Source organism: Crocodylus siamensis, chromosome 4 (genome assembly GCF_052110815.1).
Source record: "Crocodylus siamensis isolate JL-2025a chromosome 4, ASM5211081v1, whole genome shotgun sequence".
NCBI lineage: Eukaryota > Metazoa > Chordata > Crocodylia > Crocodylidae > Crocodylus > Crocodylus siamensis.
Window position 1 is genome coordinate 99,383,337 of NC_143398.1, and position 25,425 is coordinate 99,408,761.

Below are 25,425 nucleotides of genomic sequence, written 5' to 3' on the forward strand. Positions count from 1 at the left end.
TCAGCCTCTCCTCGTAAGTCATGTGTTCCAGCCCCCTCACTATTTTTGTTGACCTCCACTGTACTCTCTCCAATTTGTCCACATTCTTTCTGTTGTGGGTGGCTTAAAAGTGGATGCAGTACTCCAAATGTGGCCTTACCAGTGCCAAATAGACAGGAATAATCACTTCCCTCGATCTGCTGGCAGTGCTCCTACTAATGCAGCCCAGTATGTGAGTAGCCTTCATTGCATGGGTACATTCATGGGTACACAGTTGGCTTATATTCAGCTTATTGTTCACTGTAAATCCCAAGTCCTTTTCTGCAGAGATGCTGCTTAGCCAGTTAGCCCCCAGCCTATACTGGTGCATGGGATTGTTCTGTCCTAAGCTCTTGTCCTTATTGATCCTTGTAAGATTTCTTTTGGTCCAGTCCTCCAGTTTGTAAAGGTCTCTGAATTTTAGCCCTACCCTCCAGCATAGCTAATACTCTCCGCAGCTGGGTGTCATCTGCAAACTTGCTGAGGATGCACTGTATGCCATCTTCCAGGTTATTGATGATTTTTTTTGGGGGGGGGTTGCTGTGGAGAACATAGAATTCATTAGGGACTGGTTAGCTAAATTAGAAGGAAAGTGAAGAAAGTGGAGACATTGGCTGGAGCAGGCATGAGAAGGCCAGGGCAGGCTAAGATATTTAGGGGAACAGATGTGGAATGAAGCTGAGGTAAACAGACTGTGAAGAGATTTGTAGCAAGCAACCAATTGGCCCGAACTCCAGTTCCAGCCCAAACTGTAGGAAGGTCCAAAATATCCCTGTTTTGACTGCTTTGCAGCAGCTACTAAGTTTTCAGTTGCTGATGCTTTTCTGTTTTCCCCGAATACTTCATGGTGTATGCAGGAAGAAGGAGTAAGAGAAGCAGTGCAGGTTAGGTTCCAGTGCCCCAGAATAGTTCAGGAGAGGACAGGTGGCTTCAGCTAGGTCTCAGTTTACTTGTAGCCCTCAATGGAGAAATCCCTGCTTTGGGTTTTCAGAGGTTTTCGTGAACTTAGGCTATAAACAAATGTTGGCCTTGGAGCAGGATCAGCTACACTAGGATGTGTTCTGGCACAGTTAATCTGCTTCACTGGGTGACACAGGTGAGTTGGGATGTGGCCACCAGTGCCATATGTGTGCCCAGGGAATCCTCTGCTGGGGGATTCCCAGGTTGTGCCTCTGAAAGCAAGGAAACTCAGACAGATGCTCCTGACACTTTTTAGGGGCCCAGTCCTGCAAGGGAATTCCCAAAGAGCACAGAATCGGGCCCCTGAATCCCTGGGAGCATCTGCGTGGGGTGGCTGTAGAGCATGGGCAGCTCTGGGCTGCATTATCATGGGCAAGGATGAGCCTGCAGTCACTTCCACACTGCTGGAGGCAGCATAGGAAGAAGGGGAGGGAGCAGTGCAAGGAAAGGGAAGTCCTTGAATCTCCTCGCTCCACCATTTGTGAGTCAAGGGGACAAGTTTACAGAAGCTGTCCTTCTCTTTTCTGACTTACATTGCTGACGGGGAAGAAGCAGAACTGGCCCCCAACACATTTTTTGCTCCTGTTCTTTATCAGTACTTCTGGGCTCCCAGAGAGCTAAGTTCCTTTGATCTTTTATTTGTTGAGAGATTATAGAAAGAACTACTTTTGTGAAAATCCAGCTTTTTGCCAGAGATCCTGTCATCTGAACTGAGTTTTCAAATAGTGTTTGGATGTTCCTTTATGTTTTATTAGGAGACTGTCTGTGAGTATACTGGCCTCTCAGTCATTGTGCCAGAGCCTAGACCTAAGTGGCAAATCTAACAAAGTAGGAAAGCCCCTGTCCCAGCCCCTACAGTCCTTTGCTCCATTTCAGTGCTCTCCAGGTGTCCTGTCAGTCCACCAACCTTCCATATTGACTACCTCTGTGCTACCAAAAAAAAAATTAAAAAAAAATTACAAGGATCTGGAAAGTTTTATGAGTAGTTCATGCTAAGCAGCAGCTCGTGTATAATGACATCCTTGCCAAAATGACCCATGCCTTGTTCTGTTTGATCACACTCAGTGCCATTGGTCAAGGAAGAGGTGAAAAGCAGGAATCATGATTACATATTCCTTAATGCTTACTAGAGTCTTTCACCTTTCCTCTATATATAATTAACGTTTTGGTTTTTTTTGGTCTGAATGCAAAACTTCTAAAGGAGCCCCTGCAGGATAAAGGCAGAAAGCAAGAAATACACCTTCTCTGAGATTTATTCATGGATAGGGTTCAACTTAGAGTGCTTGGGTACAGCTCAGGTGCAATGACCATGGCATATTACTGTGAATCAGAAGTGTAGCAGGCTCCTTCAGTGCCCGGGGTTTGGGGGCGGGAGGGAGAGGGAGAGTATATATTATGCCAACAACTGAAGAACAGGAATGGGGAATGAGGGTGGAGTTTTACCTGCACCAGCCCTTTGTGCTATGGTGGCCACTGCAGGTGGGGGACAGGCCCGCTGCACATCAGCTGAATCAGCCCCATAGCAAAAGTTCCCTGGGGGCTACCCTTGGCACCCCCCACTCCAGCAGATATACTGCTGAGCGCAGGGCTGCACCGCCCTTGTTTCTATGGCTGGGTGGCATGAGGCTGCACCTTTAGTGGCAAAAACTCTTTGTGGGGAAATGAGGGGTGAAGGGAGCGGGGCTGTTCTGGTGTCTCTACGACTGGGGCTGCACTCATGCTTTCCCACCCTCTGTTATGCTATTGCTTTGAATCACTTAGGTTTTGTGGGAACAAACTACGTGTAGATCTTTGTGCTATTAACAGAGAGGGGCTGTGCATACATATTGCACTCTTGCACACAAACTAATTGTTTAGTTTCTGTTAACCCAGCATTACAAACTTTACCCTTAATAACTTCTGTAATATTGCTTCTCTAAAGGGACAATGAAGTCTGTGTACTAGCGGAGTATTAAAGATCTGCTATCAAATTTGAGGAAGATTAGACGTACAATTCCAAGTGTGCAAAAACCCCCCAAAACTGAAGATGAGAACTGTGTGACTCTTGTAGATGGCTTTGGTTAATTCCATAAATTTGGAATTAACCTACCTAATGACTCTGGGACCCAGAAAATTTCAAAACAGTTTGGTTTTAGAGTTTAAAATTTGTCCGCTTTTAAACAGAAATGTTCAGCCTTAATAATAGTCATGATATGCCTCGCATGCATGCACATGCACTCTTTAGCTTTTTCTTTCATTTAAATGTTCTCTTTGAACCAAAGCCAGTTCACACCATATGCAGACCTTAAAGATGCCTAATAGCCAGAAAGTGTTGTTGAGTGCCAACCCTTTGAAAATCACATGTCTCAAGTTAGGTATCCTAGACTGGAGTTCTTCAAAAATCACTGCTCACTTTAGGAACGTTGGGCCCCTCTAATTAAGAATGGAATATCTGGGGTTGGTAAAGGTTAAGACAGCATGTGCTGGCTGAGGTCTATGAGGAGACACGCATGATATCATTGAATGTTTAGCCAGTACCTACTCATTGAATGTTTAGCCAGTGCCGTTATTTGCTGTTCAGTCATTTCCACATATGTGAAATTCATTCTTAGGTCAGGATTAAAAAGAATAAAAGAACCCAGTAGTTCAATTTCTGGGGGTGGAAAAAAATGGTACCCGAAATGATTCCAGGCAAGGTTCTTTGAGTAGATGTGATATCTTTTATTAGACCAACTGAGTAGTTGGGAAAAAGTTCTTGGCAAGCTTTTGGGTGCAGTCACCCTTCTTCAGGCATAGGGAGTCTCTGCTGTTCTGAGACTCCAAGGGATGAGAGAAGCTAAGTGTGGCAGGATGTCAGTGAAAATATAAATAGGTAGAAATTACAAAAACAAAAGCTAAAACAGGCAAGGGGTGGGGGAGAAAGCAGAGGGGAAAGGCCAAAGGGAAACACTACAATGATAATAATACAAGGTAAAAAAGAGACTCTCAAAGAAAAAGGAAATACATTAGAAGTTGCACTATCCGGCATCTTACAAGCTGGCATGCTCTACTACCCAGCATGCCGACTTGTAAGATAAAGTTAAAAAGTGAAACCGGAAGTGCCCACTGAGGCACTTCCGGTTTCTTCAAGCTCCCATGGCCGGGGGCAAAGCAGCCTGCACTGCCAAGCCCCCACGGCCCGAGGGCATAACAAGCTGCGCAGGGCGGTGCAGGGTTTGCCTCCCTGTCCCGCAGGAGGGATGGCGATGCTGCGGGAGAGGTGGAGGGATGCCCCATATGCAGCAGGAGCAGCGGCGGCTGCGGCCACTCAGTTAACTATGATATTTTGGTGCACAGCTGTTGTTTAGTTTCTCCTACATATTTTCCATCAGGGCATTTGGTGCACTGGATGAGATGTATTACATTTCTGGAAGCATAAGTGTAAGATCCATGAATGGTAATGGATCTGTTGTGGGGTGTAGTTATTGTGGGTGTGGTGGAGATATGTTGTCAGGTTTTGCATTTCTTGTCATGGCATGGTCTGGATCCATTGGATGTGGTTTGGGTCATAGGGAGTTTGCTTCTGGTGATGAGGTTAGCGAGGTTCGATGCTTTAAAGGCTAGGATGAGTGTTTCTGGAAAGATCTCTTTAAGAATGGGGCTGTCTTCTAGTATGGGTTGAAATGATTCCAGTACTTCTGTCAGGAGATCTCTGGAGTAACCTTTACATAAGAGGCAAATAGAAATTACCCATATTTATGGACACTTGCTGTCTAATTATCAAAAGGCTGAGCCAAAACAGAAAAAAATCTCTCAAATTCAGTGCGTCAGGAAGTACTTCCAACCTGATAAATAATGTGGCAAAAATCCTCCACAAAGAAGTTACCGACTCTTTTGCACATCTGAGTGATATGTAAGGGGAATAAGTGGGTACAGAGTCAGCAGTTGTGAGGATGAAGAAGCCACATTATGGCTTTTATTTTTGGCTGTGCCCGGGGTCAGAAGTTTCTTTGTTCCTTCTTTATTTCCCATTAGGACAAACACAGTCTTTTCCTTTTACTCTTAAGACTCCTCCTTTTCCAGATTGGTTTGAAAATCTTAATAATAAAAATGTCTCCCTGTATTGCAAAATGTATGTGCTAACTCATTATTATTGTTTTCAGCACTCATGTACTAATAAAATGTCTGATTCTATATCATAATATTTTCAAAGACAAATCTCTCTTTAAACTTAGGCAGCATGCTGTAGCTGTAACTTATTGAGTTAACACTTCAAACCATGATGGCAAAATAGTCCTACTGTTACAGTACTAACCATGCATCAACAATTTTTTTAGCTAGTAAGGTCACTTACATATGCTATGTTAGTCCCTGCTGCCACAATTATGTTTACTATTGTTTTCTTTCCTAGATGGAATATCCATTGTTATGTCTTTCCTTTTAGACTGCTAACTCTTTGTAGCCCAGACTTTCAGTTAGCAGATATTTGTGTAGCACCTTGTACAATGGGGGCCCTACACAGTTGGCCTATGAGCACTGCATTAATGTACGTGTTAAAGAAAAATTAATATCCTGCTTGCTCATATGCTTTTGGCCAGTTTCAGTGGCCTGTGAAAGATACAAACTCCAATATAAGCTGTTTCTCAGTTTCTTACTAATCAGGGTTAGAACTGTAACAAATGGGAGGTGGCTTCATGGTTGTCAGTACATTCTGCACCATGACTATTTGGAATTTCACAGTGACAGCAGGGATTGAGTTTGGATATGCACGCTCTGGAAATCTCAGGCCTGTTACCATTATAGCTAGAAACATTCTCTTTTTGGTATTACCAGAGCCTGATGCTATCCTGGAGTCAAGAGTGGCATATGTTACCACTAATCAATTCATTATAATATTAACCGTAGTAGTAAGAGATGTACTGGTGACTTTCTATCTATTTTAGTTTAGTTTAGTGAATGGGTTTTTGAAAACATTGATATTAGGACCTGTGACCTAAACAGTAATACAAAAAACAGGTCCTAGAGGTGAAAGGCTAGGTTTACGATTTTAGTTTAGTTTATCATTTTCCCACTACTCCATTTCCAGAGTGCTGCAGGAGGAGAGAGACTTGTGCTGGGGGCATTTCTCTTTTATATGAAGGACACATGGTACTCATTACATAGCAGAGCAGCATTTGAGAACAATGTGAAGCACCTTGCAGGGAATTCTCTCTGGGGTTTTCAAAGGAGGCCAGTGGAAGTTAGGTGCCCAAATCCCAATGAAATAGCAGCTCATAGATTTCATAGACATTAGGGCTGGAAGGGACCTTGGAAGATCGAGTCCAGCCCCCCACCCAAAGGGCAGGAAGTCAGCTGGGGTCATAGGATCCCAGCGAGATAAGCCTCTAATTTGCTCCAGTTCTCTGAAAGCTTCCAGTATGTTTAATGGAAACCCTAGTTGTATGCTGTGTATTTCTGTATTTCACTCCATAGATTCAATGCGGTATTTTAGTACAACTGTTTAGTGCTTTCAGTACACCACTTTAGTTGGCTAGAGCCACTAATGGTTTGAAGAACCTAATGTTTCTTTCCAACAAGCATTATTCCAAGAAAAAATACTGTTCTTTAACCTAGATTTTCTCTTCCTTTTTTCTTTTAATACTAGGGACCTTTACCCCTTTATGTAGGGGTTAAATAGCAGGAGCCAACATTTTAGAAGAGATAAATGATTGAATATAATCCAGGATTTGTTACATTTCCTGAAAGGGGGGGAGGGTATAGAGTGGGTGTGACCAGCCTGCAGCATGTGCACCACAAGTGGCACAGACAGCTTCTGTGTGGCATGCAGTAACTGGGGAGGGAGTTGGGAGCACAGCTGCAGATAGGGCAAGGAGCAGAAAGCAGAGCAGCAAATCAGGCAGAGGGCAAAAAGAGCAACAGATACAGCAGGGAAAGGAGTTGGAGTATCACTTGTGGAGGGTGGGGGCTTTATTTTATGGCATGCCTGCCAAAAAAGTTTGGCCCCCACTGATGCAGAGAAATAGAAATACATAAATAGTATTGTGAGCAGAGTTGGAAAACATTGTTTGCTTTTTTTATTATTGTTTTTTCCCTGAGAGAGAGAGAGCAGTTCTTGAAGTGCCAGTAGCAATCCCTGTTCTAGAATAAGAGCCGTTCTCTTGAGAACAGCCACTTCAGTCATTTGTTTTATAATGCTTTAGATTTTTTTCTTTTTTTTTTTTTGGTTTGGTTGGAATTATCCTTTTGTCCTCCCTGCCTTCCTCCAAAGAAATGAGTGATGATGAAAGCAAATTAAAATTAATTGCTGTTTAAATTTTAAAAACGGGGTGGGAGAACACTTAAAGTTATGTCCTTTTTATGGAGTATTTTTGTTGCTTTTTAGTTTATATGTATTACAATAGCTTAAATTCATTTTCCATTTGCTCAGAGTTGTGCATCTTTTAATTAGTTTAGTTGTTGCAGGCCAGAAAAACAAAACATAAAACCCCTGTTTCCGAGGGGTAGGAAGAAAAGTAAACTTGACTCCTCTTCCATTTTGGGGGGGAAAAAAGTGCTGCAGACCTTCTCCCCCCTCCCCCCAATAACTTCCCCACTTTAATCTCTGAATTTAATACCCATTTAGGTCTTGTATAAAAATGCTATTTTTCCTATTGTTTTATAAAATATATGTCTGTATAGAAGTGTATGTGTATAAGAAATATAAAATATATTGTATTAAAAATAAATCCAGAGTATTGAAGATAATGTTTAAAATATATATATTGAAAATAGAGGGCATGTCTACACGAGAAGCTATGTTGCCATAGTGATGTGCAACCGCGACGTAACATCAGTGGGCACAAACTGTGATGTTGCCGCTATGTCGCTGCAGTGATGAGCTCCCTCACTAAAGCACACCCTCACTCATCTTATGTATCAGTATCCCCACGCTACAAAATGGTGTTAGGAGTGCTGGAACTAAAGTTTGTTGAGCTAGCTTTAATTTAAGTGCCACTGCCACCATTTTGAAGTGTGGGTATGCTGATACAAGAGGCCCTGTAAAAGTGCTGCCATGTTCTGGCATTGCTGCAAAATTGGATAGCAGTGAGACTTTTAAAATAACTGACCTGTTTGGTAATGGGTACCTTTTTTTTTTTTGGTAGGGTTTAACTTTGTTTTATGTCTAAAAAAATTGAATTTTCCATCGTACTTTTTTTTCTTTTGATGCACTTCTTTCCATAGCTTCCTTTTGTATTCCTAAAAGTTACCTGATGCCCTTGATCAGCAGCCATTTATTTAGGTTATAGTTTACATGCAAGTAATACATGCATTATGTCAGATGGCAATTTCTTTCTGTCCTAACTATGAGAAGAGATTATTGCTCAAATCAATAACTAGGGGGACTCCATTAAAATGTTAACATATGTGGAGGGAAACAAGATCTGAACTAGTGATTATGAATTTACTTTGGTTTACAGATTTGATTCAAGGTATCTATGAGAGCAGGTGAACAAAGGTTTTCAACTGCCTTGTGAACATACCAAACCTTTTTTGGCCTAACAGCAGCTTTTGGTATCCTACTCATCAACTTTCCCAAAATCTTTTTTTTTTCTTTTCTGCCTGCCTACTTAGAAAACAAGAAAAAAAGGTGCCTGGTAGCTTTTACTGCAACCTCTTAGCAGTAAAGCTCCTCTGAAGGCTGAAATTTGAATCCCTTACTAAGCATGTGAATAAGTTTGTTCAGGGTAAACACGGACATGGTTTCTGCAAAAGGGAGTGTATCCTACTGGCGGAAACATTGTAGTGGACTTGGCTGTAGCTCCCTGGGAGGTCTTCTCACCCTTTGTGAGAGTGGTTGCATGCAGCAATTATAGTTCATTCTGCTGGATCAAACTTTTAACCAAAAAAACTCATGTATGGGGACCGGAACCAGTACTTAAAGCCAGACTCTAAACTATGGAACTGATCCCTGCAAAAAGATCGCAGTTATCAATGCTTCCAGGACCGAGAAAAAGTACCATAATTTCTTTTGATTTTTAACTTTACTTCAGTAAGTTCTTCTTTCATACAGATTCATGATAGGTATTTGCTACTCTTCATGTACATGCACATCATTCAGGTTTCCTGACAAATAGCTCTTCAAACCTTATTATAAGCCAGACAGGCCATATCTCCTACAAGGTTTTGAAAGGAGCTGCCCCTGAAAAAGGAAAGAGAATGTTATGGTAATTTCTACTTTTAAATATTACAGAAATGCTCAGCTACTCTTTTAAAAGAAATGATGTAAATAGATGGGTGGCACCTATGTCTGCAGTATCTTCCTCTATAGCAGAGACCGGAGGATGAATGGGAGTAAGGGTATGTCTGGGTGATCTTCTTTAGGGAATTGCATCTTGTCATGGACATATTGGGTATATCCAGACATTTGGGGAGGTTAGGTGGAGTTTAGACTGCATTAAAAATGACTACCCAAGCTGACTTAGTTTGTCCAGGTGCGGGCCTTACACCTAGATCCCTGGTTTGGTCTATCTACGTGCAAAATATACAGAAGTTCAGGACAGGTAGATTTGTCTAAAATGGCTGACCTGATCTAAATTAACTGTACCTTTTGAGGATGTCACGCTTATATTACATCCAGCAAGATTAATCTAACTCAACTTCTATACAGTTCCCAGCACAGCTGGTGGCCCAAGTCCTAGGGCTGAGATTTGCCTACCCCCTGGCACCAGGCTATTTTTAGCCCCCTACAGCCCCTTCCTCCCCCCCCCCACCCCCAGATGAGCAACCTCTGTGCCCCCCCCCGCCCCAGACCAGCCAGCCCCTCCACTCCCCAGACCCACCAAATCCCCCATTTGGCAACCTGCCAAAAACCAAGGGGGTTGTTTTTCAGGGAGGAGTCACTGGGGAGGAAGGGAATTAAAAATAACCTCTGGTTCTGGGGAGTGGGGAAGATAGGTCCCCTATTCTTCCCAAGCCCTTTTGCAGACTGCACTAGCCCTCATGATCCTGCCAAACCCTCCTGGATCCTACTAGCCCCCAGATCTTCCTGATTTCCCCCCACAGACCCTGACTAGCCCCTCTGATGCCCTCCCCTGAGCCTGCTTGTTCCCCTGTGGACCCAGCTTCCTTCCTGACCCCTCCCCAGATCCAACTTGGCTCCCCACCCCATCCCCCACTATCCCTTCCTATACAGACTTACCTTAGATCCAGTGGCCATTTTTAATTCAATCTAACCTCCCTGAATGTCTGTACATGTCCATTCTGGCTGCAGAGATTTCCTTACAGCTATTCAAAAGCTGCTCTGTGGTTTGAGAGAGGGTTATTTCATAGGATGCAAAATTCAGGCAATGTTGAGGTTCCTCTCAGGGGTGTTAGATTGCTATGCTAACTAGGTACTGTGAGATGGGGTTTGTCACTTAGTGCATCCTAAAATGGAGAAAGAAGTCACGTATGATGCGTGATAATTTTCCGTTCATTTTGTAACCAATCTCTTACAAAGCTGGCAAAGCTTGCTTTCCTCATTGAGGCCTGGGTGCATGCCAGTTTATCTGAGTGCAAAACAGACCTTTGAAAAATGTCTCACAGCATGAAAAACATTTTTCTTTCTGTCCCATGTTTGAGTAACTTAAACAAGAAAATTATTTTTTGCCAGAACTTAAGATAAATGGAAGGCTGAGAACATCATAATAAATTTCATCCCAAACAGTAATGTTTTCAGAAAGTTATAAATACCTGAACATAGAACAAAAAAACAAAATCAGCTTTAACCATCAGAATTAATAACTCCATTAGTTGTTAATTCTTAAATATCTGGAAATTGCTCAGCTGTTATGCTGATGGCTACTGCATTACTGAAAACGGGTAGAATTGGAGTCTGTTAAGGCCTTCTCTGAGGCAGCGAACAGGACACGAGAAGAGGTAGAAATAAAGAAGGAATTAGAAGTATCAAATACTAGGAAGAAGGGATATTTTTAAAGGCATTGGTCTGGGACTAAGGGGATTTGTTTGGTTTCCAGTTTTATGACAGACTTCCTGAATTACATGGGGACAAGTGAGCGTGGTTCTCTCTGTCTCTGCCTCAATTCACTACTTGTGTAAGGAGGATCAAAATGTTGCCTTTCTAGGTTATTTATATTGCAACCTTTTGTGGGGTATGACTCACTTTGTCTGTATAGAACATAGCAGAAGGAGCCTCAGTCTTGGCTGGGGCCATTTTTGCCATGCTTAAGGGATGTTTGGTATACCTTTCCAATATTTATTTCACCGTTGGGACAAGCATTGTTTAATTTAAAAAATTCTGATACAATAAAAGTCTTTGTCTGTCTGTCCGTAACACTTTATATGCACTCTGGTTGTCTTGGCAGCCAATCACAATGCTGAATGAAACACCCAATCAGAGTGCTTCAAGAGCATTCTGGACAGGAGGTTGCAGCAGTGGCGCAGCATAGTGCTGCCATGATGGCGGAGACAGATCAGGGGGATGAGACCAGCGGAGGTGGTGGTAGCATGGGGTGCTGGCTGAGGGGGATGGTGGGGCAAACTCCTACCCCTACCCTGCCCTGGGAGGCAGTGGTGGCATGGGTTGGTGGCACTCTGTTCCTCCTCCTCCCCGCCCTGCCAACATTCCTGGCGGGCACTTGGCTAGTTAAGTTAGAAGGAAATAATCAAAACTCCAGAAGAAAAAAAGATGAACAAGTTGAAGGTCCAAACAGAATTCACATTTGCTTTCTGCTAATTTAAAGGAACTGAGGGTGTATGGGGTCCACGTCTCTTTATGTACCTTCACTTGGAATATTTTGTGGCTTAAGTGGCCAGTACAAGTAGTCATCTAAAATAAGCAAAAAGCACCAAAAATTTGCTGTTTTTCCTGGTTATTGGTTTTTCTTTCACAGTACATCTAATAGGCAAACCAAATCATTCCCTTTGGAGACTACTGTACATGGGGTTTTTTTTCCCCCCAGTGAATGGCTACTATGTTTTTTGCAGCTAACAAATATGCATCATTTACATTTTTATGGCAGACTTTTTGGAGAGATTGACTGACTCTTACTTCCACCCCTTGAGGCATCCAAGATCATTCTTCTCTTACAGCAGTCATCTTGCTAAACAATATGACATCTGCTGTCAGATTGTGGCACTGCAACTCTTCAGTGTTCATTCCTGTGAATTGAAAGCATTTGATGAAATTAAAAGTAGCTGACTTTTAAATGGAGCTCTTTTTTTGGTTAAGAAATCCTATTTGTTGTCTCAAAAGCACTTAGCTTCAATATAGGGATGTATAATTTCACTTTTACTTAAAAAACCATCTGCTTTCTCAGAGGCACTAAAGCTACAATACCTGTAATTCCATTTACTGCCACCTTTGAGAGAGTAACTGCATAAAATTATAGATTTAGAAAAAACAAAAATGATGATGTGAAACAAGTAATTTATCCTTACCCCATTTGCCTGGTATAGTACAGAAAGGGAAAATGCCCTGAATAAGCTACCTTTATCAAGTACTAAAATAGTAAAGCTCTTGTACTTTTAACATGAGTCAGGATTTGAATGGGCTGATAAAAATGGAAGTCTTCTATAGCCTAATTTTTTAGATGAGTAAACCTTTGAATTTTAGCACAGCTGTTGGGTTTTCTGAGAATACCACAACCATTGATTTAGTCCTCTTAACAGCTCTCACAGCATTTTGGGCCTCTTTGTTTTGGCTCTTTAAGTGGCTGCATATGATGCTTAGCTTTGTCTGGTTGAAGGCTGAAACTGCAAAACTGTGCCTGGCTGCCACCTGAGTCTTTGCAACAGTGTGGAAAGAAAAGATTAATTCTGAAACTCAGTTGGGGTCCACTGAGTTTCAGGTACATATTGTACCTGGGTTTCAAAGTGAAGTGTTAACTGCTATTTAGCATACTTTATTAATAAACATTTGAAACGCTATTCTGCTACTACACTAATTTTAGAAATGCAGTGATCCAAGACAGGTTTTGTTTTTTTTTTTACTGATAATCTGTAAAGTTTTACTGACAACCAAACTTTTTTTACTGACATATATTTTACATAATAAAACTGTAGCCTTTCTGTCAAATCTTTGACAAGGTACAGGTTCAAATTTAGATTTTAACACTAGCTATGGTAAGAAAAAGTGTAGTTTTGAGTAAAAAGCTTGCAGATAATCAGTAAAAAAAAAAAAAAAAAAAATCTGTTTGGCAAACCTGCCTGACTGCAGCAGTGGTCTTGTACCGATGCTGCCTCCACCTCAGGGGTCCCTTACTCACCCTCCTATCCTGTTGCCTCCAGTTGTACCCCACACCATGTTGCTTCCCCCCCCCCCCCTTATCTCTGCTGTTCCCACTTCTGTCATTTCAGCATAGACCTACAGAGAAGGACTAAAGTCTACCTGTGATCCAGAAGTGTTACAGGAAGAGGAGACCCAGCAACACCAGGATATGACTGTGGGTTGGGGAAGGAGCTACAGATAGTTTCTTGAGACCTCCCTTCAGGGTGCTGCTGGAACTCAGACACCTGGTGATACTGCTCTGCTTTGTCTGTGCTTCAACACAGCACTACCATGCTAGGTCATGGGCTGTGAAACCTGAGGCCATTTAGGGAATCAAAGGTACCAACCAGGATCAAGAGGAGCAAGCAGAATTATGGAACAAGTTGGGTCAGGAAGCTAGGCCATTAGACCAAGAACGGGGTCTCTAAGAACAAACTGGGAGATCAGGCAGAGAACAGAGTCTGAGAACAAGCCAGGTTGAGAAACCAGGAGATTAAGTAGAGAGAGGAGTTGGAGAGCAAGCCAGAGGGAACAGCAAAGCAGTCTAAGATTAGGTTAAGCCCCGTTGCCTGGTCACTTCTTTTTTGTCAGGTGCTTGTGGGGGTCGGGGGGGTGGGGAGTGGAGGGTCAGCTGATTTAAGTTGGTGACTGGTGACAGGGAGTGGATGGAGGGCTAGGCTCTACCTCTGATGGAGGTTTCAAGCCAGCTTTGCCCAGCCTGGGTGGTAAGCTATAGGGTGGCAGGCCAGGATATGTAGCCATGTGGATCAGGCCCAGCCCCCAGGTTTAAAGCCACAGTGTGGCATGCACTCAGGTTCTTTCCCACCATGGAGCTTCATTGAAGCAGCTGGTTGGTTCATGATTTTACTGACAACTGCATTTTTTAATGGATTTTATGGACAGGCTTTTTATCCTGGTGACTTACAGAATGTCTGTAAAAGTATGGACAGCTGGCAACCCTGTCTAACTTCTCTAATTATACAGAGGTGTTAGTAATCAAATAAAGCAGGCAATATTAAAAATTATCAGAATGTCTACATCGAATTCACTAATGAGTGTTAGCTATGCATAGATAATTAGTGAACCACTGTTGTAAAGATTTAACCAAGAAAAGGTGATTTGTTTTCTCTTTTGGATGTGATTCTTTGGTTTGAAATGGACCTGATGTGTGACTAGTTGATTGACTTCCCTGTTTCAGTCTTTGCTTCTGTAAATTATGGATAATAATACTTTCTGCTTGTAAAATTGAAGTCTTATAAAAATTGTGATGTCTTCAAATGAAAGCTGGTACATAAATGGGAAGCACTCCTGTTACTATTGAAGTACTTCACTGCCGTAAGTAGCAGATTCTCCCCAAATTCTGTTTTACTCTATTTCGCTGTTAGTGACTTTTACCAGTTTTAACAATCACTTTGCTTGTAGAAGTCAGTTTTACTCATAAGCACTGATTTGAAGTTATTTGCTGTAACCACTGTTACGTGGTTGAAAGAATTACAAATGCAGGGTATGATGAAAAATAAAATTATTGGGATTGAGTGGATGAAAGCAGAGTGTAACCTTTTGAGTTCTGTTGATCATTCAGCATTAATTTCTCTTCTGGGTTTTCACATCAAGAAGACGGAAGAGAAACCAATGTGCTCTTTCATAAAATCTCATGCTTTAAAGGGTCCTCATTAATGATTTTTTTCTTAATACTACGCATTCCACTTACCCATGCCAGATAATTGCATAATTCACTTAACTGCATAGCACAATCTAATACTGATTTTCCTACATACTGCTCATATTATAATAAACATGGGTTATCTGCAAGTTGGTCAAATGCATAAACTGTTCTTAAGTGCATCCCATCTTTCAAGCCACTGTCTGCTTTTTAATGTTATTGAACTTGATTTAATTGCATAATAATTGGTACCAGAAACATGGAAGGTGAAGCAGCTGTCAAAACCTGCTATTAGAAGCCACTGAGGTGGCTAATCCTGAGGTTTCAGCCTGATTCGAGTGAACCTGACTACATGCTCATCTCCCAGTGAAGTCCAGGGGATTGAAGTTCATTCTTAAAGTTAAGCACTCTCTTAGGTGCTTTCCTGAATCTTGGCCATACAGAAAGAACCTTCTCTACATTCCTTCTAATGCCAGTTCTTGTAGCATTTAGCGACAGAAAATATAATTTAAATTCCTGCTCTGGAAGTGCTGCAAAGAGATTAGTGAGGATAAGCTTAGGAAAAAGGGAGCCAAATGACCTCAGAATAGTGATAAATACTCATCAGTATTACTCACTGTTCTTTAACTTTACTTGCAAAATGTCCAATTGCTGTCCCTTGCCCCTGGAGATGATAGCCTGTTAATTATATTAATTATGTAAGAGATTTATTGGGCATTGAAGTAAATTCATAATTTTGTATATATAACCTCAGTCTAATTGCAGAATTATAGTGGGTGCAAGGAAAGGCGTTAATAATCAGAGATTAACAAGAAATTCTTACAAGGGATTTAATAATATTCACTTTAAAAAGGAGACTAGTAATAGGTTATGTTACAAGTTTGTATAACACTGAATGGTACAGAGAAGTAAATCAGCAGCTTCTGTCCCATAATACAAGAACATGGGAACAATCGGTGAAATTAATTAACAACTGACAAACTACTGGCAACAGTGGAAGGAGAACTTAGAGAAGTGCTATTTCAATTTTAGAACAAATATTCTTTTGAAAGGGATACATTTTAAAGGGAGGATAAGGAGATCTATCCAGATTAAAGGCTTGTTTTTTTTCCAATTAATTTTAAATGTTAACTATACAAATGGAATTTTTGGAATCTTTAGCATCTCCTTTGGTCGCTGACTCCTTTTAAGATATTTTTATAGCTTTTGCATGATCTTCGATAACATCTTGGAAATTCCTTTCTAATACCTTTTACGTTTGCCCTTGCCATGTAAGAGTAGCATTCACCTGTATAGTACAACATTAAGAAACAGAAGAACATATTTATTTCTTGATTTCAACTTACCAAGCACCCATCTACATTTGAAGAAGCTTTTATAAGGTCTACAAAATAAAAGTTTATATCCAAAGTCATCTTTTTATTTAAAAATGTAAATGCTGACCATCAAAAAAGTGTTTCTCTTTCACCTTAAAAGAAAAAAAAAATCTTTCTTTCAACCTGTTTATCATCCACACCAAACACAAAGTCCTGGAAAGTAAAATGATTAACAAATAGATCTGAGACTTTTTACCAGGACACATTACATACAAAATGGTAGTAGGAAATAGAACTGAAACATAATTTTCAACTCCTGGTAGTTTCTGATGTCCTACAATAATGCAAAGAAACTGTTGAAAACATCTTGACATTAAATTTATTTGCTAAATAAATTTGCATTTTTGGACTAACGTAAGCTTAACAGATGGCCTGCCCTCCATATGTTTTGTCATGGACAAAGCTATAATGAAATGATCTTATAAAGTACTATGATTATCCAGATATGTTATCCTCCTTAATCCGTTTTTGAATTTTTTTACGGAATAGATGTTTTGATATTCAGTGAAAATAAAGACAAATTTGTGTACAGGGCTTTAGTATTGTTTAGGCAATGTGTGAACGTTAACTGAGTGTTATGAATTTTAAATCATACATGTGGCATCATACCCATTAATTCTAAGAGGCCCCATTCTCAACCAGTGTGAAATGTCAGATAAATTGACCTCATTGGAGTTATGAAGATATACACTGATTGAGGAGTTAACACAAGATGCTTTGTATTTGTTACAGTATAATACAATTAAGATTATAATCCAGACAGCGCGGTAGTTCATAGCTGGAGGTTTGGGGAATTTTATTTTTTAACATGAGCTACTGCTGTATATTTTATGGTTGATACAAGATCAATTTCCACTTTAGAACAGCTGAGCACATGGGGGAATTATAATAAGGTTTAACATTTCTTTTGGAGTAAACATGCAGGAACTTTATATTAGGAATAAAGTGTTAGCCCCCAAGCTCTTGAAAGAAAGGCGAATATATATTGAATCTAGAGATTTCAGATTCTAAAGAAAGGAAACTTGATTTCTTCATGGATGTAGGTACATAATGGGAAAGAATGGGATCACTGTCTTTGAAACCTGCAACTGTCATTGGTTCGTAATGAAGAGGGATGCCTTGGTAATAAGCCAGTAAAGGATGTGAAACATTAGCGTGTGTAGGATGAGTCCTTTCCTTGAGGAACAGGAGAAAATACATGCTGCTTCACATGGATAAAGGCAAATGGACAAGGAGAATAACATTTGGAGATGGGACCTTGACTTGCTCATTAGTTAAACTACCAATTCCATTTCTTATCTTGGATTCCATTTCTTATCTTGGATTGGATGTGAAATGTGAATAATGACTGGGCTTGATGTTTCTGCCCCAGTGTTTGGCTGCTTCTGTGATGTTCTCAATAAATTAGTCATTCCTCACTCCCCCTCATATTAATATTGACTTCTTAGTGGAAAGTTTGAAAATGTTTCCTGTCCTCCTGCACTCTCTATTTCTGTCCTGCCTTCACATTAAGTTTTCAATTCTGTACCATGTTTTCCTTCTCGGGGTTTGGCTTATAGATCTTAAAAGGGGAAAAGATTCCCATAGGAAGTGAATAGGTTTCCCCTCTGCCCCCTCCAACAAACCAATATGCAAGCAAAAGAAAGCTGTACAGAACATTTCTGTGTTCTTCTTTAACCATTAGTCTCCTTGTTATCTCCATTAATTAGCAGAAGAAAGCAAACATCCATGATCATTCATGAACTGAACTTCCATCAAGAGAGGAGGTTGCTTCTGTGTTACAGAAGAGGATTTCTTTTTTGCAGTATTGTTAGGGCAGATTCCCCAGACCTGGGATGAACTTGCTATCTGCAACATCGTGTAGAAAGCTTGATATTTGCGGGCTACAAGGACTTCCACTTCAGCCACAAAATATTCTAGGTGAAGTTACAGAAGGAGGTATGGACCCCAAACACCCTCAGTTCCTTTCACTTAGCAGAAGGTTTTGGCAAAGGATTTATGACCTAGATACCTTGTTCCAGGCGGACTCAAACCCTCTGACTGACCACAACTTCTCTAGTCGATAATAGGTGAATTTTATTGATACACAGTGAGAGCAGATAATAATGCAGGCAAGGCAAACAAAATAACCTCCCTGATTCTGTATCTACCAGTCCTAGGGCTGTCAGAGGGAAGGTACATCTGGCTAGTATGTCAGCTTCACCCTGTGGTTCTTTCTTTAATGTCAGCAGTCATTAGCTTGGAGGCCCAGGGCTGAGGCCCGTTCGCCCCCTGCCCCCTATGGGATGGGTGAGACAGGCTGGTGGTGTGCCCTTTGTCCATGGTGGCCTCAGGGTTCCCCCCTCACTGACACTTTGCCACTCTGAAATCCCTCCTTTTGTATTATTTCTCTCCTCTTATGACTCTTCATTCCCGGGCATCATTGATTGATTTCCCTATGGGTGTCATACTATCCACCTTCTGTCTGGTCAGCATATTCCTTTGTTTCATAAACCCATCGCACACATTTTAATTTGGGGATTTCCTGGTCCCTGTCCACCAAAATTGGAAATTCCAAGGGCCGTGCAGTTGGGCACTGTGATCTGGCACCAGTACTGCAGAATCTATTATCTCGGTTTGGATACACTCTTTATGTTATGGGACAATGCAGCACCTCTTCAATTTACCAGCCTGTGTGTTTGCTGGCTTTAGACACAGTGGGCCTTGAAGGAAATGTCACAAACAGGCTTTTAGAAACCAAGAAACTATGAAACCTTGCTGTTGCCCTGGATCATTGTTTTAATGCATATCTACTTTACCTACAAGTCAGTTCCCAAAAACAAACCTCTAAATACCATTTTCTACCCATCAGAAGGCAAGTGTGAAGGCATATGGTTTGCACCTTCCTTCAACCTATTAGTGTTGTTTCTTCCAAAGTTTGGGTAATTTCTAGTGAGCTGAATTTTTAAATCGGTCTTTTTGTAGCATACCATACCTCTTCTAAGAAGTCAAGGAATTGCTTCTTGGCAAATAGGAATTTACTTAAATATGGGTTTCTCTTTCACAATTCAGCATTTTTTATTCTGTATTGTACTGACACCACTATGTTGGATCTGTGACACTATACTATTTTTTTTTATGGAAAAAGCTTCTCATCTGGCATGATAAAATGTCACCACTTTCGTAACTGGGGGGAAGGGCAACTACAGGTTCACTGTAAGATAAAAAGCTGGCTATCTGGGAGATAAAGCTTCTATAATAATATACAAATTCATTTTTCTTTCACAAAAGAGAAATGGAAAAATACTAGCTAATAAAATGAACTTTTCTGTAGCTTATTTTTATTTCAAGTCTGGTATAGTGTACCAGTCTTTTTTTTAAAGGATAAAGGCTACCTTGACACAGTCTTGGAAGCCGAGAGAAAAGTCTAACAGTACAAACTGTTCATTGAGTCTCGTTGCAAGGGTGGAAAAGCAGGGAGAATTATGTAGTTTTAATTCAAGATATACAGTAAAACCGAGACACAAGGTGCTTGTCTAAACAGCTGTAACTATGTACTGTATATCCATTTCAATAACTGTGAAAACAAACAGAAGATTACAGGGATAAGATTCACTGCAGCAAGTGTAGGGAAATGTGCAAGGCAGTAAGGAAAGCTTTTATAGTGGAACAGTTAAATCTAGTTAATTGTGTTGAGTTTGTTTTCGTAATTACTAGCATTGTTCTACTGAACTCTTGCTGAACATCCTATGTAGTTGAGCTGTCATGCCACAATTAAAAAACTTAATGGAAACTGAATGCCAAAGTGATTAGTGGTTTGTTGCATGCTATATTTTATTATATGCTGCTGCTTATACTTGTTGATCTGCCTAGCACTTTGCTGAGAAGATAATCCTTGGTTGAAAATACAGCAAGCTCTCTGACAAGGTGATACAGTAATAATAGCATGCACATGTGTATAGAAGGCAACCACAGAGACGAAGTTACTCGTTATATTCACTGCTGGCAGGGGAGGTCATTGTTAAGTTTGCATGGGTGGAGAGAGAGATGCAAATGAACTTGTCTGATTTAGGACAATTTTTCATATCCATTGTGATTTGCAAAACAAGCCTTTGAAGGATGGGTAGAGTATTATAATAATATCAGCAGTTATCAAGCATGTGACAGCCATTACATTCTAACCATTCTTTTCAGCTATTCATCAAGTTGAAAATCAGATTCCTTTTGCTTTATATTAACTCAAAGATTGCCCCATTAAACCCCCCCCCCCCACTAAATTTGGAACAAAATCTTTTCTGTTGGTGTTTTTTTTTTTTTTAAAGTATGCAGTATCGAAAAAGTATAAATATAACACTCTGAAAATAATGATAATTTGGACCATTTTTGATCTATGAATATAGAGGAGCCATTTGCAGATGCCTCTCAATAAGTAGTTCAGTCTTCACTAAATTTAAAAAATGCTTGTCAGTTCTCTGCTGGTCTAAATGAGCATGCTTCACTGACTTGTTTTTGTTGTTGTTGTTTTTTTGTTTGCTTAATTTTTTTTCTTTTTTTTAGCAGACCTAAATAGGAATTTATGGACATATGAAAATGGACATATTGATGTCCATACATTTCTTTAATGCAATAAGCAAGTACTATTTATGGTTTTTTTTTTTCAGTTTTCAAAAACATAGCTCTTGGTGTTCATTCTTTGGTTATGGCTTGTCCCAGGGGTTGGCAGCATTTTTGGCTGGAGTGCCAAAACCAGCTCAACCTTGACCCATGTCTCAATTTCGCATGCCAGGAGCTGATGGCAGGGGAGCTGAAAAGGGCCAGATCCTCATTGTCGGTCTTGCGTGCACGTAGAGGACAATAGGGGAGGGGCTGGGGTTGTGCTTCCCTGACCCCTTTTCCACCATTTGCCCAGAGATGCACATGCAGTAGCTAGCATGGAGCTGGTGCTGGGGCAGTCCTTCTCTCATGAGATATTCTAGCTTGTTCAGTGGAGAAATACCAATCAGATGCTTAGTCCTAATATGAAATTGTATGGAAGAAAAACATTCAGCATCTGGCAAAAACAAGAGAAGACCTATAGCTGGAATAGCAGGGGATTCTGTAGGTCAGGACTGAGGCATAATGGCAGAGCTATGCGGGAGTAATGAATACAGTTCTAGCCTGTTCTATTCACAATCCTATCTCTAGCCAGTGTTGTCAACCATTCTTTTTCAAGAGTAGCAAATTTATACTCTTTGAATTGGCAAGATGATGGCGTAATCAAAAAATAACTGTCTTTGCTCTTGCTTAATGTACAGTCTTCAAATAAATAATATCTCCATAAATGAATACTCTGGTAAACAAGCTATCCAGTCCGAAAATGTTGCTCTGAACAAAGTATCTTTGTTGCTATTCATGGGCTCGTTTATACAGTTGCTTTCAATGGGTCTGATGGTTGTATATTCTGATATAAACCAAATATTCAGGAACAGAGTGCCACTGATAGTCATCAGAAAGGAAATTTCCTTTAAAATAATGCATGGCACCTTTGAACACTTCTTAGGATGATCCATCCCAGTTTGGCTCATCTGTTTCAGAATTTTCCAAGGGTCTTCCATTGTGTGAAGACCCTCTTGAATACTACAGAATGATTTTGCTGTGTTGTTTGGAAGATGACAATCTCATCTAGCCGTCAAAAAAACATATAGACTGGGTTCTCAGCTGTGCAGTTGTACATGGCATAGGTGTTCAAAGGTGTCCTTTGTGCTTTCTTCGTTTGGAAGCCACTTAGTCTCAGTAGAATCATGCAGAACAGATGGAATATGGATCTGGATCAGCACTTCTAGTATTGCCCAATTCACAGACCATTTTTTCAGGGGTATATAGTAAAAGGGAAATTAGCAGAGATGTAACTAAGATTTCCTTAACCATGAGGGTCAAAATGAACTGATGCCTCCCCAACATTGCTGTTCTCCTGTCCTGCTTTGAAGTCTGGGTGATACCAGTAGCAACTTGCATGCATACTGATGTATGCTTATGGCAGCTCACATAAGGTGGGAATTTTCAAAAGCGTTCATCATTGGCCCTTTCCTTTGGTATCCTGAGAGTACTACAGTTGACATTAGTGGAGATATATTAGTACAGTGATAAGTGTTTTTGTAAATCCCCACCTCAGATGGTCAAATTCCTTGTTGTCTTCTCTTTTTTTTTTTAACATACATGGAATGATAGCAGTGATGTACCATTTTCATTGAGCGCAGAATTTCTGTACTTTCTACCCAGCAGGGAAAGCAGTACTGTATTACACCCTTGATCTGTGTCAAGCATGAAACACATTAGAAGTCAGGTGAATTATCTTTTCCAGATAAGCCTGAAAAGCATTCTTCTTATAATGGTAATACTTTGTGCAACGTGGAAAAGCAGTGGAATTGTCATGGATAGTCAGGTTTGGGGTTCCTTAAGGATTCAAGAGGCTGAGCAGGGTCAGCCGGAGCAAGAGGATTCCAGGAACAAGCCAGGGTGAGAAGGCAGAAGGTCAGTGTGTGGGTTGGGACTAGGGGTAAGTTAAGTTAGTAAGTTGAGGAATCAGACAGAGCACAGAGTCAGAAGGCAAACCAAGTCAGGAGTCCTGGCAAGCCAGGAAGATGACCAGGCAGAGTAGGGCCTAGGGGTGAGCCAAGTCAGGAAGCTGAAGAACCAGGCAAAGCCTGGAGTCAGGGGACAGGCTGAGTCAAGAAGCCAGGACATCAGGCAGAAGCACAAGCCTCAAGGAACAGCAAGGCGGTTCATTAGTGGTTGAGACTGGTTGGTTGCCCAGATGCATCTGTTCTGGGTCAGGGGTTTATATGAGAGGGAGTGAAGTGTCAGCTGGCCCTGGCCAGGCACTCTGGTGATAGGGAGTGGGTAGCTGTTTAGGCCAGGATGGAGGTTTCTGGCCACCTGCACCCAACCTGAATGGTCAGCTAGAGAGTTGACAGATCAACATGTGTGTTTTTTTTCTGGACAGGCAGGAGTCCCAGGATTTGAGATCATGACCTGATAGAAATGTAATCAGTACCTCAAACCAGCAAATAAACCTAAGGATTCTAAAGAAAATATCTCCTGTGTGCTACTATCTCTCCATATAACATTTCCACACATACAATATGCCCCAGAAAAACGCACCTTGTTTTTGAAAGGCAGAATGGAGAAAAATCTTTCCTTGTGGTAAGTAATTGAGTAGCAGCAGCTAGGGAGCCAAGCCTGTTCTGCAGTCCATGAGTCTCATGCAGGGCTTACTTCTACTTCACCTGGTAACTGTTCTTGCCATACTTCTCATATAAGTGCGCACTGCAATTTCCAGCAGATGTTTTTTGGGTGGAAAGTACATGTTGTATGTGAGGAAATATGGTTGTCTACAGCTTCTACAAGTTGCTAGTTCTTCCTTCCATTTTCTTCCGTTAGCCACTGAGCATTTCTTTCTTCCTTGTAGATATGTACACATCAGCAGTCCTTTTAGTGACCACTGTAATTGCTACGCTACCTTTCTTGATTTGGTTTTCTTCACCACCTTGCAGCTAGCCCATCAGTGGACTGCTGTGAGTCCTGCTCTTATTAGACAGAGTTAGATTGACGCGGCCCTCTCATCTGTTCAGAGGGCATTACTCACTTAATGACATAAAGGAAAATGGAATCTTTTTCTGTGCAAAAGGTAACAAAAAATGTTGCACTCTGAGATGAGCTCAGTGTGCATTTAGCTGATTTGATACATTTTATTGATTTATTCTCTTTTAGGGGACTTCTAAGACTTGTGTTGTTGTTATATTAACAGTGCAGAATGTTGAAATGAGAACTGTTTTGCAATGCCAGCGACCCATTTTCAGTCTCATTATTTAATTCTGCAGGGGTATGGGGAGCGTCGGACTTAATATAGAGGTATAAACTGGTAACCCTGCCATCTTTTCTCTTCAGGGAATAATATGTTGGAGGCTGTGGACTACATGCTTCCAACATAGGAACAGCACCGGGTTGGGAATCTCCACTTCTGAGAGAATGCTGGGAATCTGCAGAGGGAGACGGAAATTCTTGGCTGCCTCTCTGACTCTCCTTTTCGTTCCAGCCATAACCTGGATTTACCTGTTTGCTGGGAGTTTTGAAGGTAAGAGGGGTGGAAAAGGCAGATGGGAGCTGCTGAATGATTGGAATGGAAGCTGACGTGGTAGGATTTCAGATGTCATTAAAAGTTAAATAAAGCTGCTGTTGTCATGTCCTGGAAATGGCTTTCAGTGCATAACTCTGAACAGTAGTCCTCACTACCTTCTGACAGATGTAGATGATGGTTTCAATTGTGTTTGTTTTTTTCCCCTTCCTACTTTAGGTGCTTTGAAAAAAAAATCTGTAAAACTTATTTGTTATTCATTTTCTTCTCTATGCTTTCTGACATGTCACTGTCTCCTATGTCTTGGAGGTAGATAAAATAAGATTTAAAAAAAAAATCATAATAATCTTTTTAGATGTGTCCTTAAATATTTATTTCTTTAGCTTATACAAGTGTTTTAAAAAGGAGAACTATTCATATGATTTAGACACTCTTGACCTAGCTTAAAGTTATAACAGCAGGAATCTAATATAATTCAATGTTAAATCTTGCCCTCCCGACAGTTCTTTCCCCTTACTGTTAAATTCCATCTCCTGTTTCCTTCTTCTGTTTTCAGAAAATGGTGAGCCTTGTAATGGACCCCGAGTATCATCAGGTTCAAGGGTTGGGTGCTGGGGAAGAGTTCAGACTGCAAAAATATGGGGGTGTCACAGCAAGATCTTTGCCAGCAACTGCTGCTTACATCTTCTAATGGGGCTTCAGATTAATCACTTCTGTGATTAATCAGTTGTCAGATTGTTAGGCCTGGGTGCAGATCCAGGAGTGGGGGGGGAGGGAAAGGGTACAGTAGCACAGTCACATTCCCCTTCTAGTTCATGCCATGAAACCAGCAGCTGAGGATTTTTTTTTTTAAAACCTCCAGATCAGGTAGAAATTCCCTCCCCTCTGTGCCCACTGGCACATCCCCTCCCCTCAAATTCCCCCTCTCCCCTGCCTGCCACTGCCACTGTTCCTGGATGGGAAAGCTCCAGAATCCTTCCTGCCCCACTCCAGTTGAGTGGCATGAGAGCTGGGCTCAGCCTGAAATGATGGCAGTAGTGGCAGCAGACGGGTTCCTCTTTCCTGCCTGCTGCCCTCGGTCATCCCTGCCAACCCAGAAGTAGGCTCAGGA

At 41.1% G+C, this 25,425-nt stretch overlaps 1 protein-coding gene across 3 annotated transcripts in view; it reads left to right on the forward strand.

Annotated features, from left to right (window-relative positions):
* Nucleotides 1-25,425, forward strand: part of LARGE1 (LARGE xylosyl- and glucuronyltransferase 1) — a 438,357-nt gene that overhangs the window by 95,805 nt on the left and 317,127 nt on the right. For all 3 annotated transcript variants that reach the window (XR_016441840.1, XM_090043139.1, XM_090043138.1), the window contains exon 2: nucleotides 24,128-24,314. Coding sequence is in view for 2 of the 3 variants with exons in the window: in XM_090043139.1 (XP_089899265.1) it covers nucleotides 24,209-24,314 (106 nt within the window). In the remaining variant the exon portion in view is untranslated. The remainder of the gene's footprint in view (nucleotides 1-24,127; nucleotides 24,315-25,425) is intronic.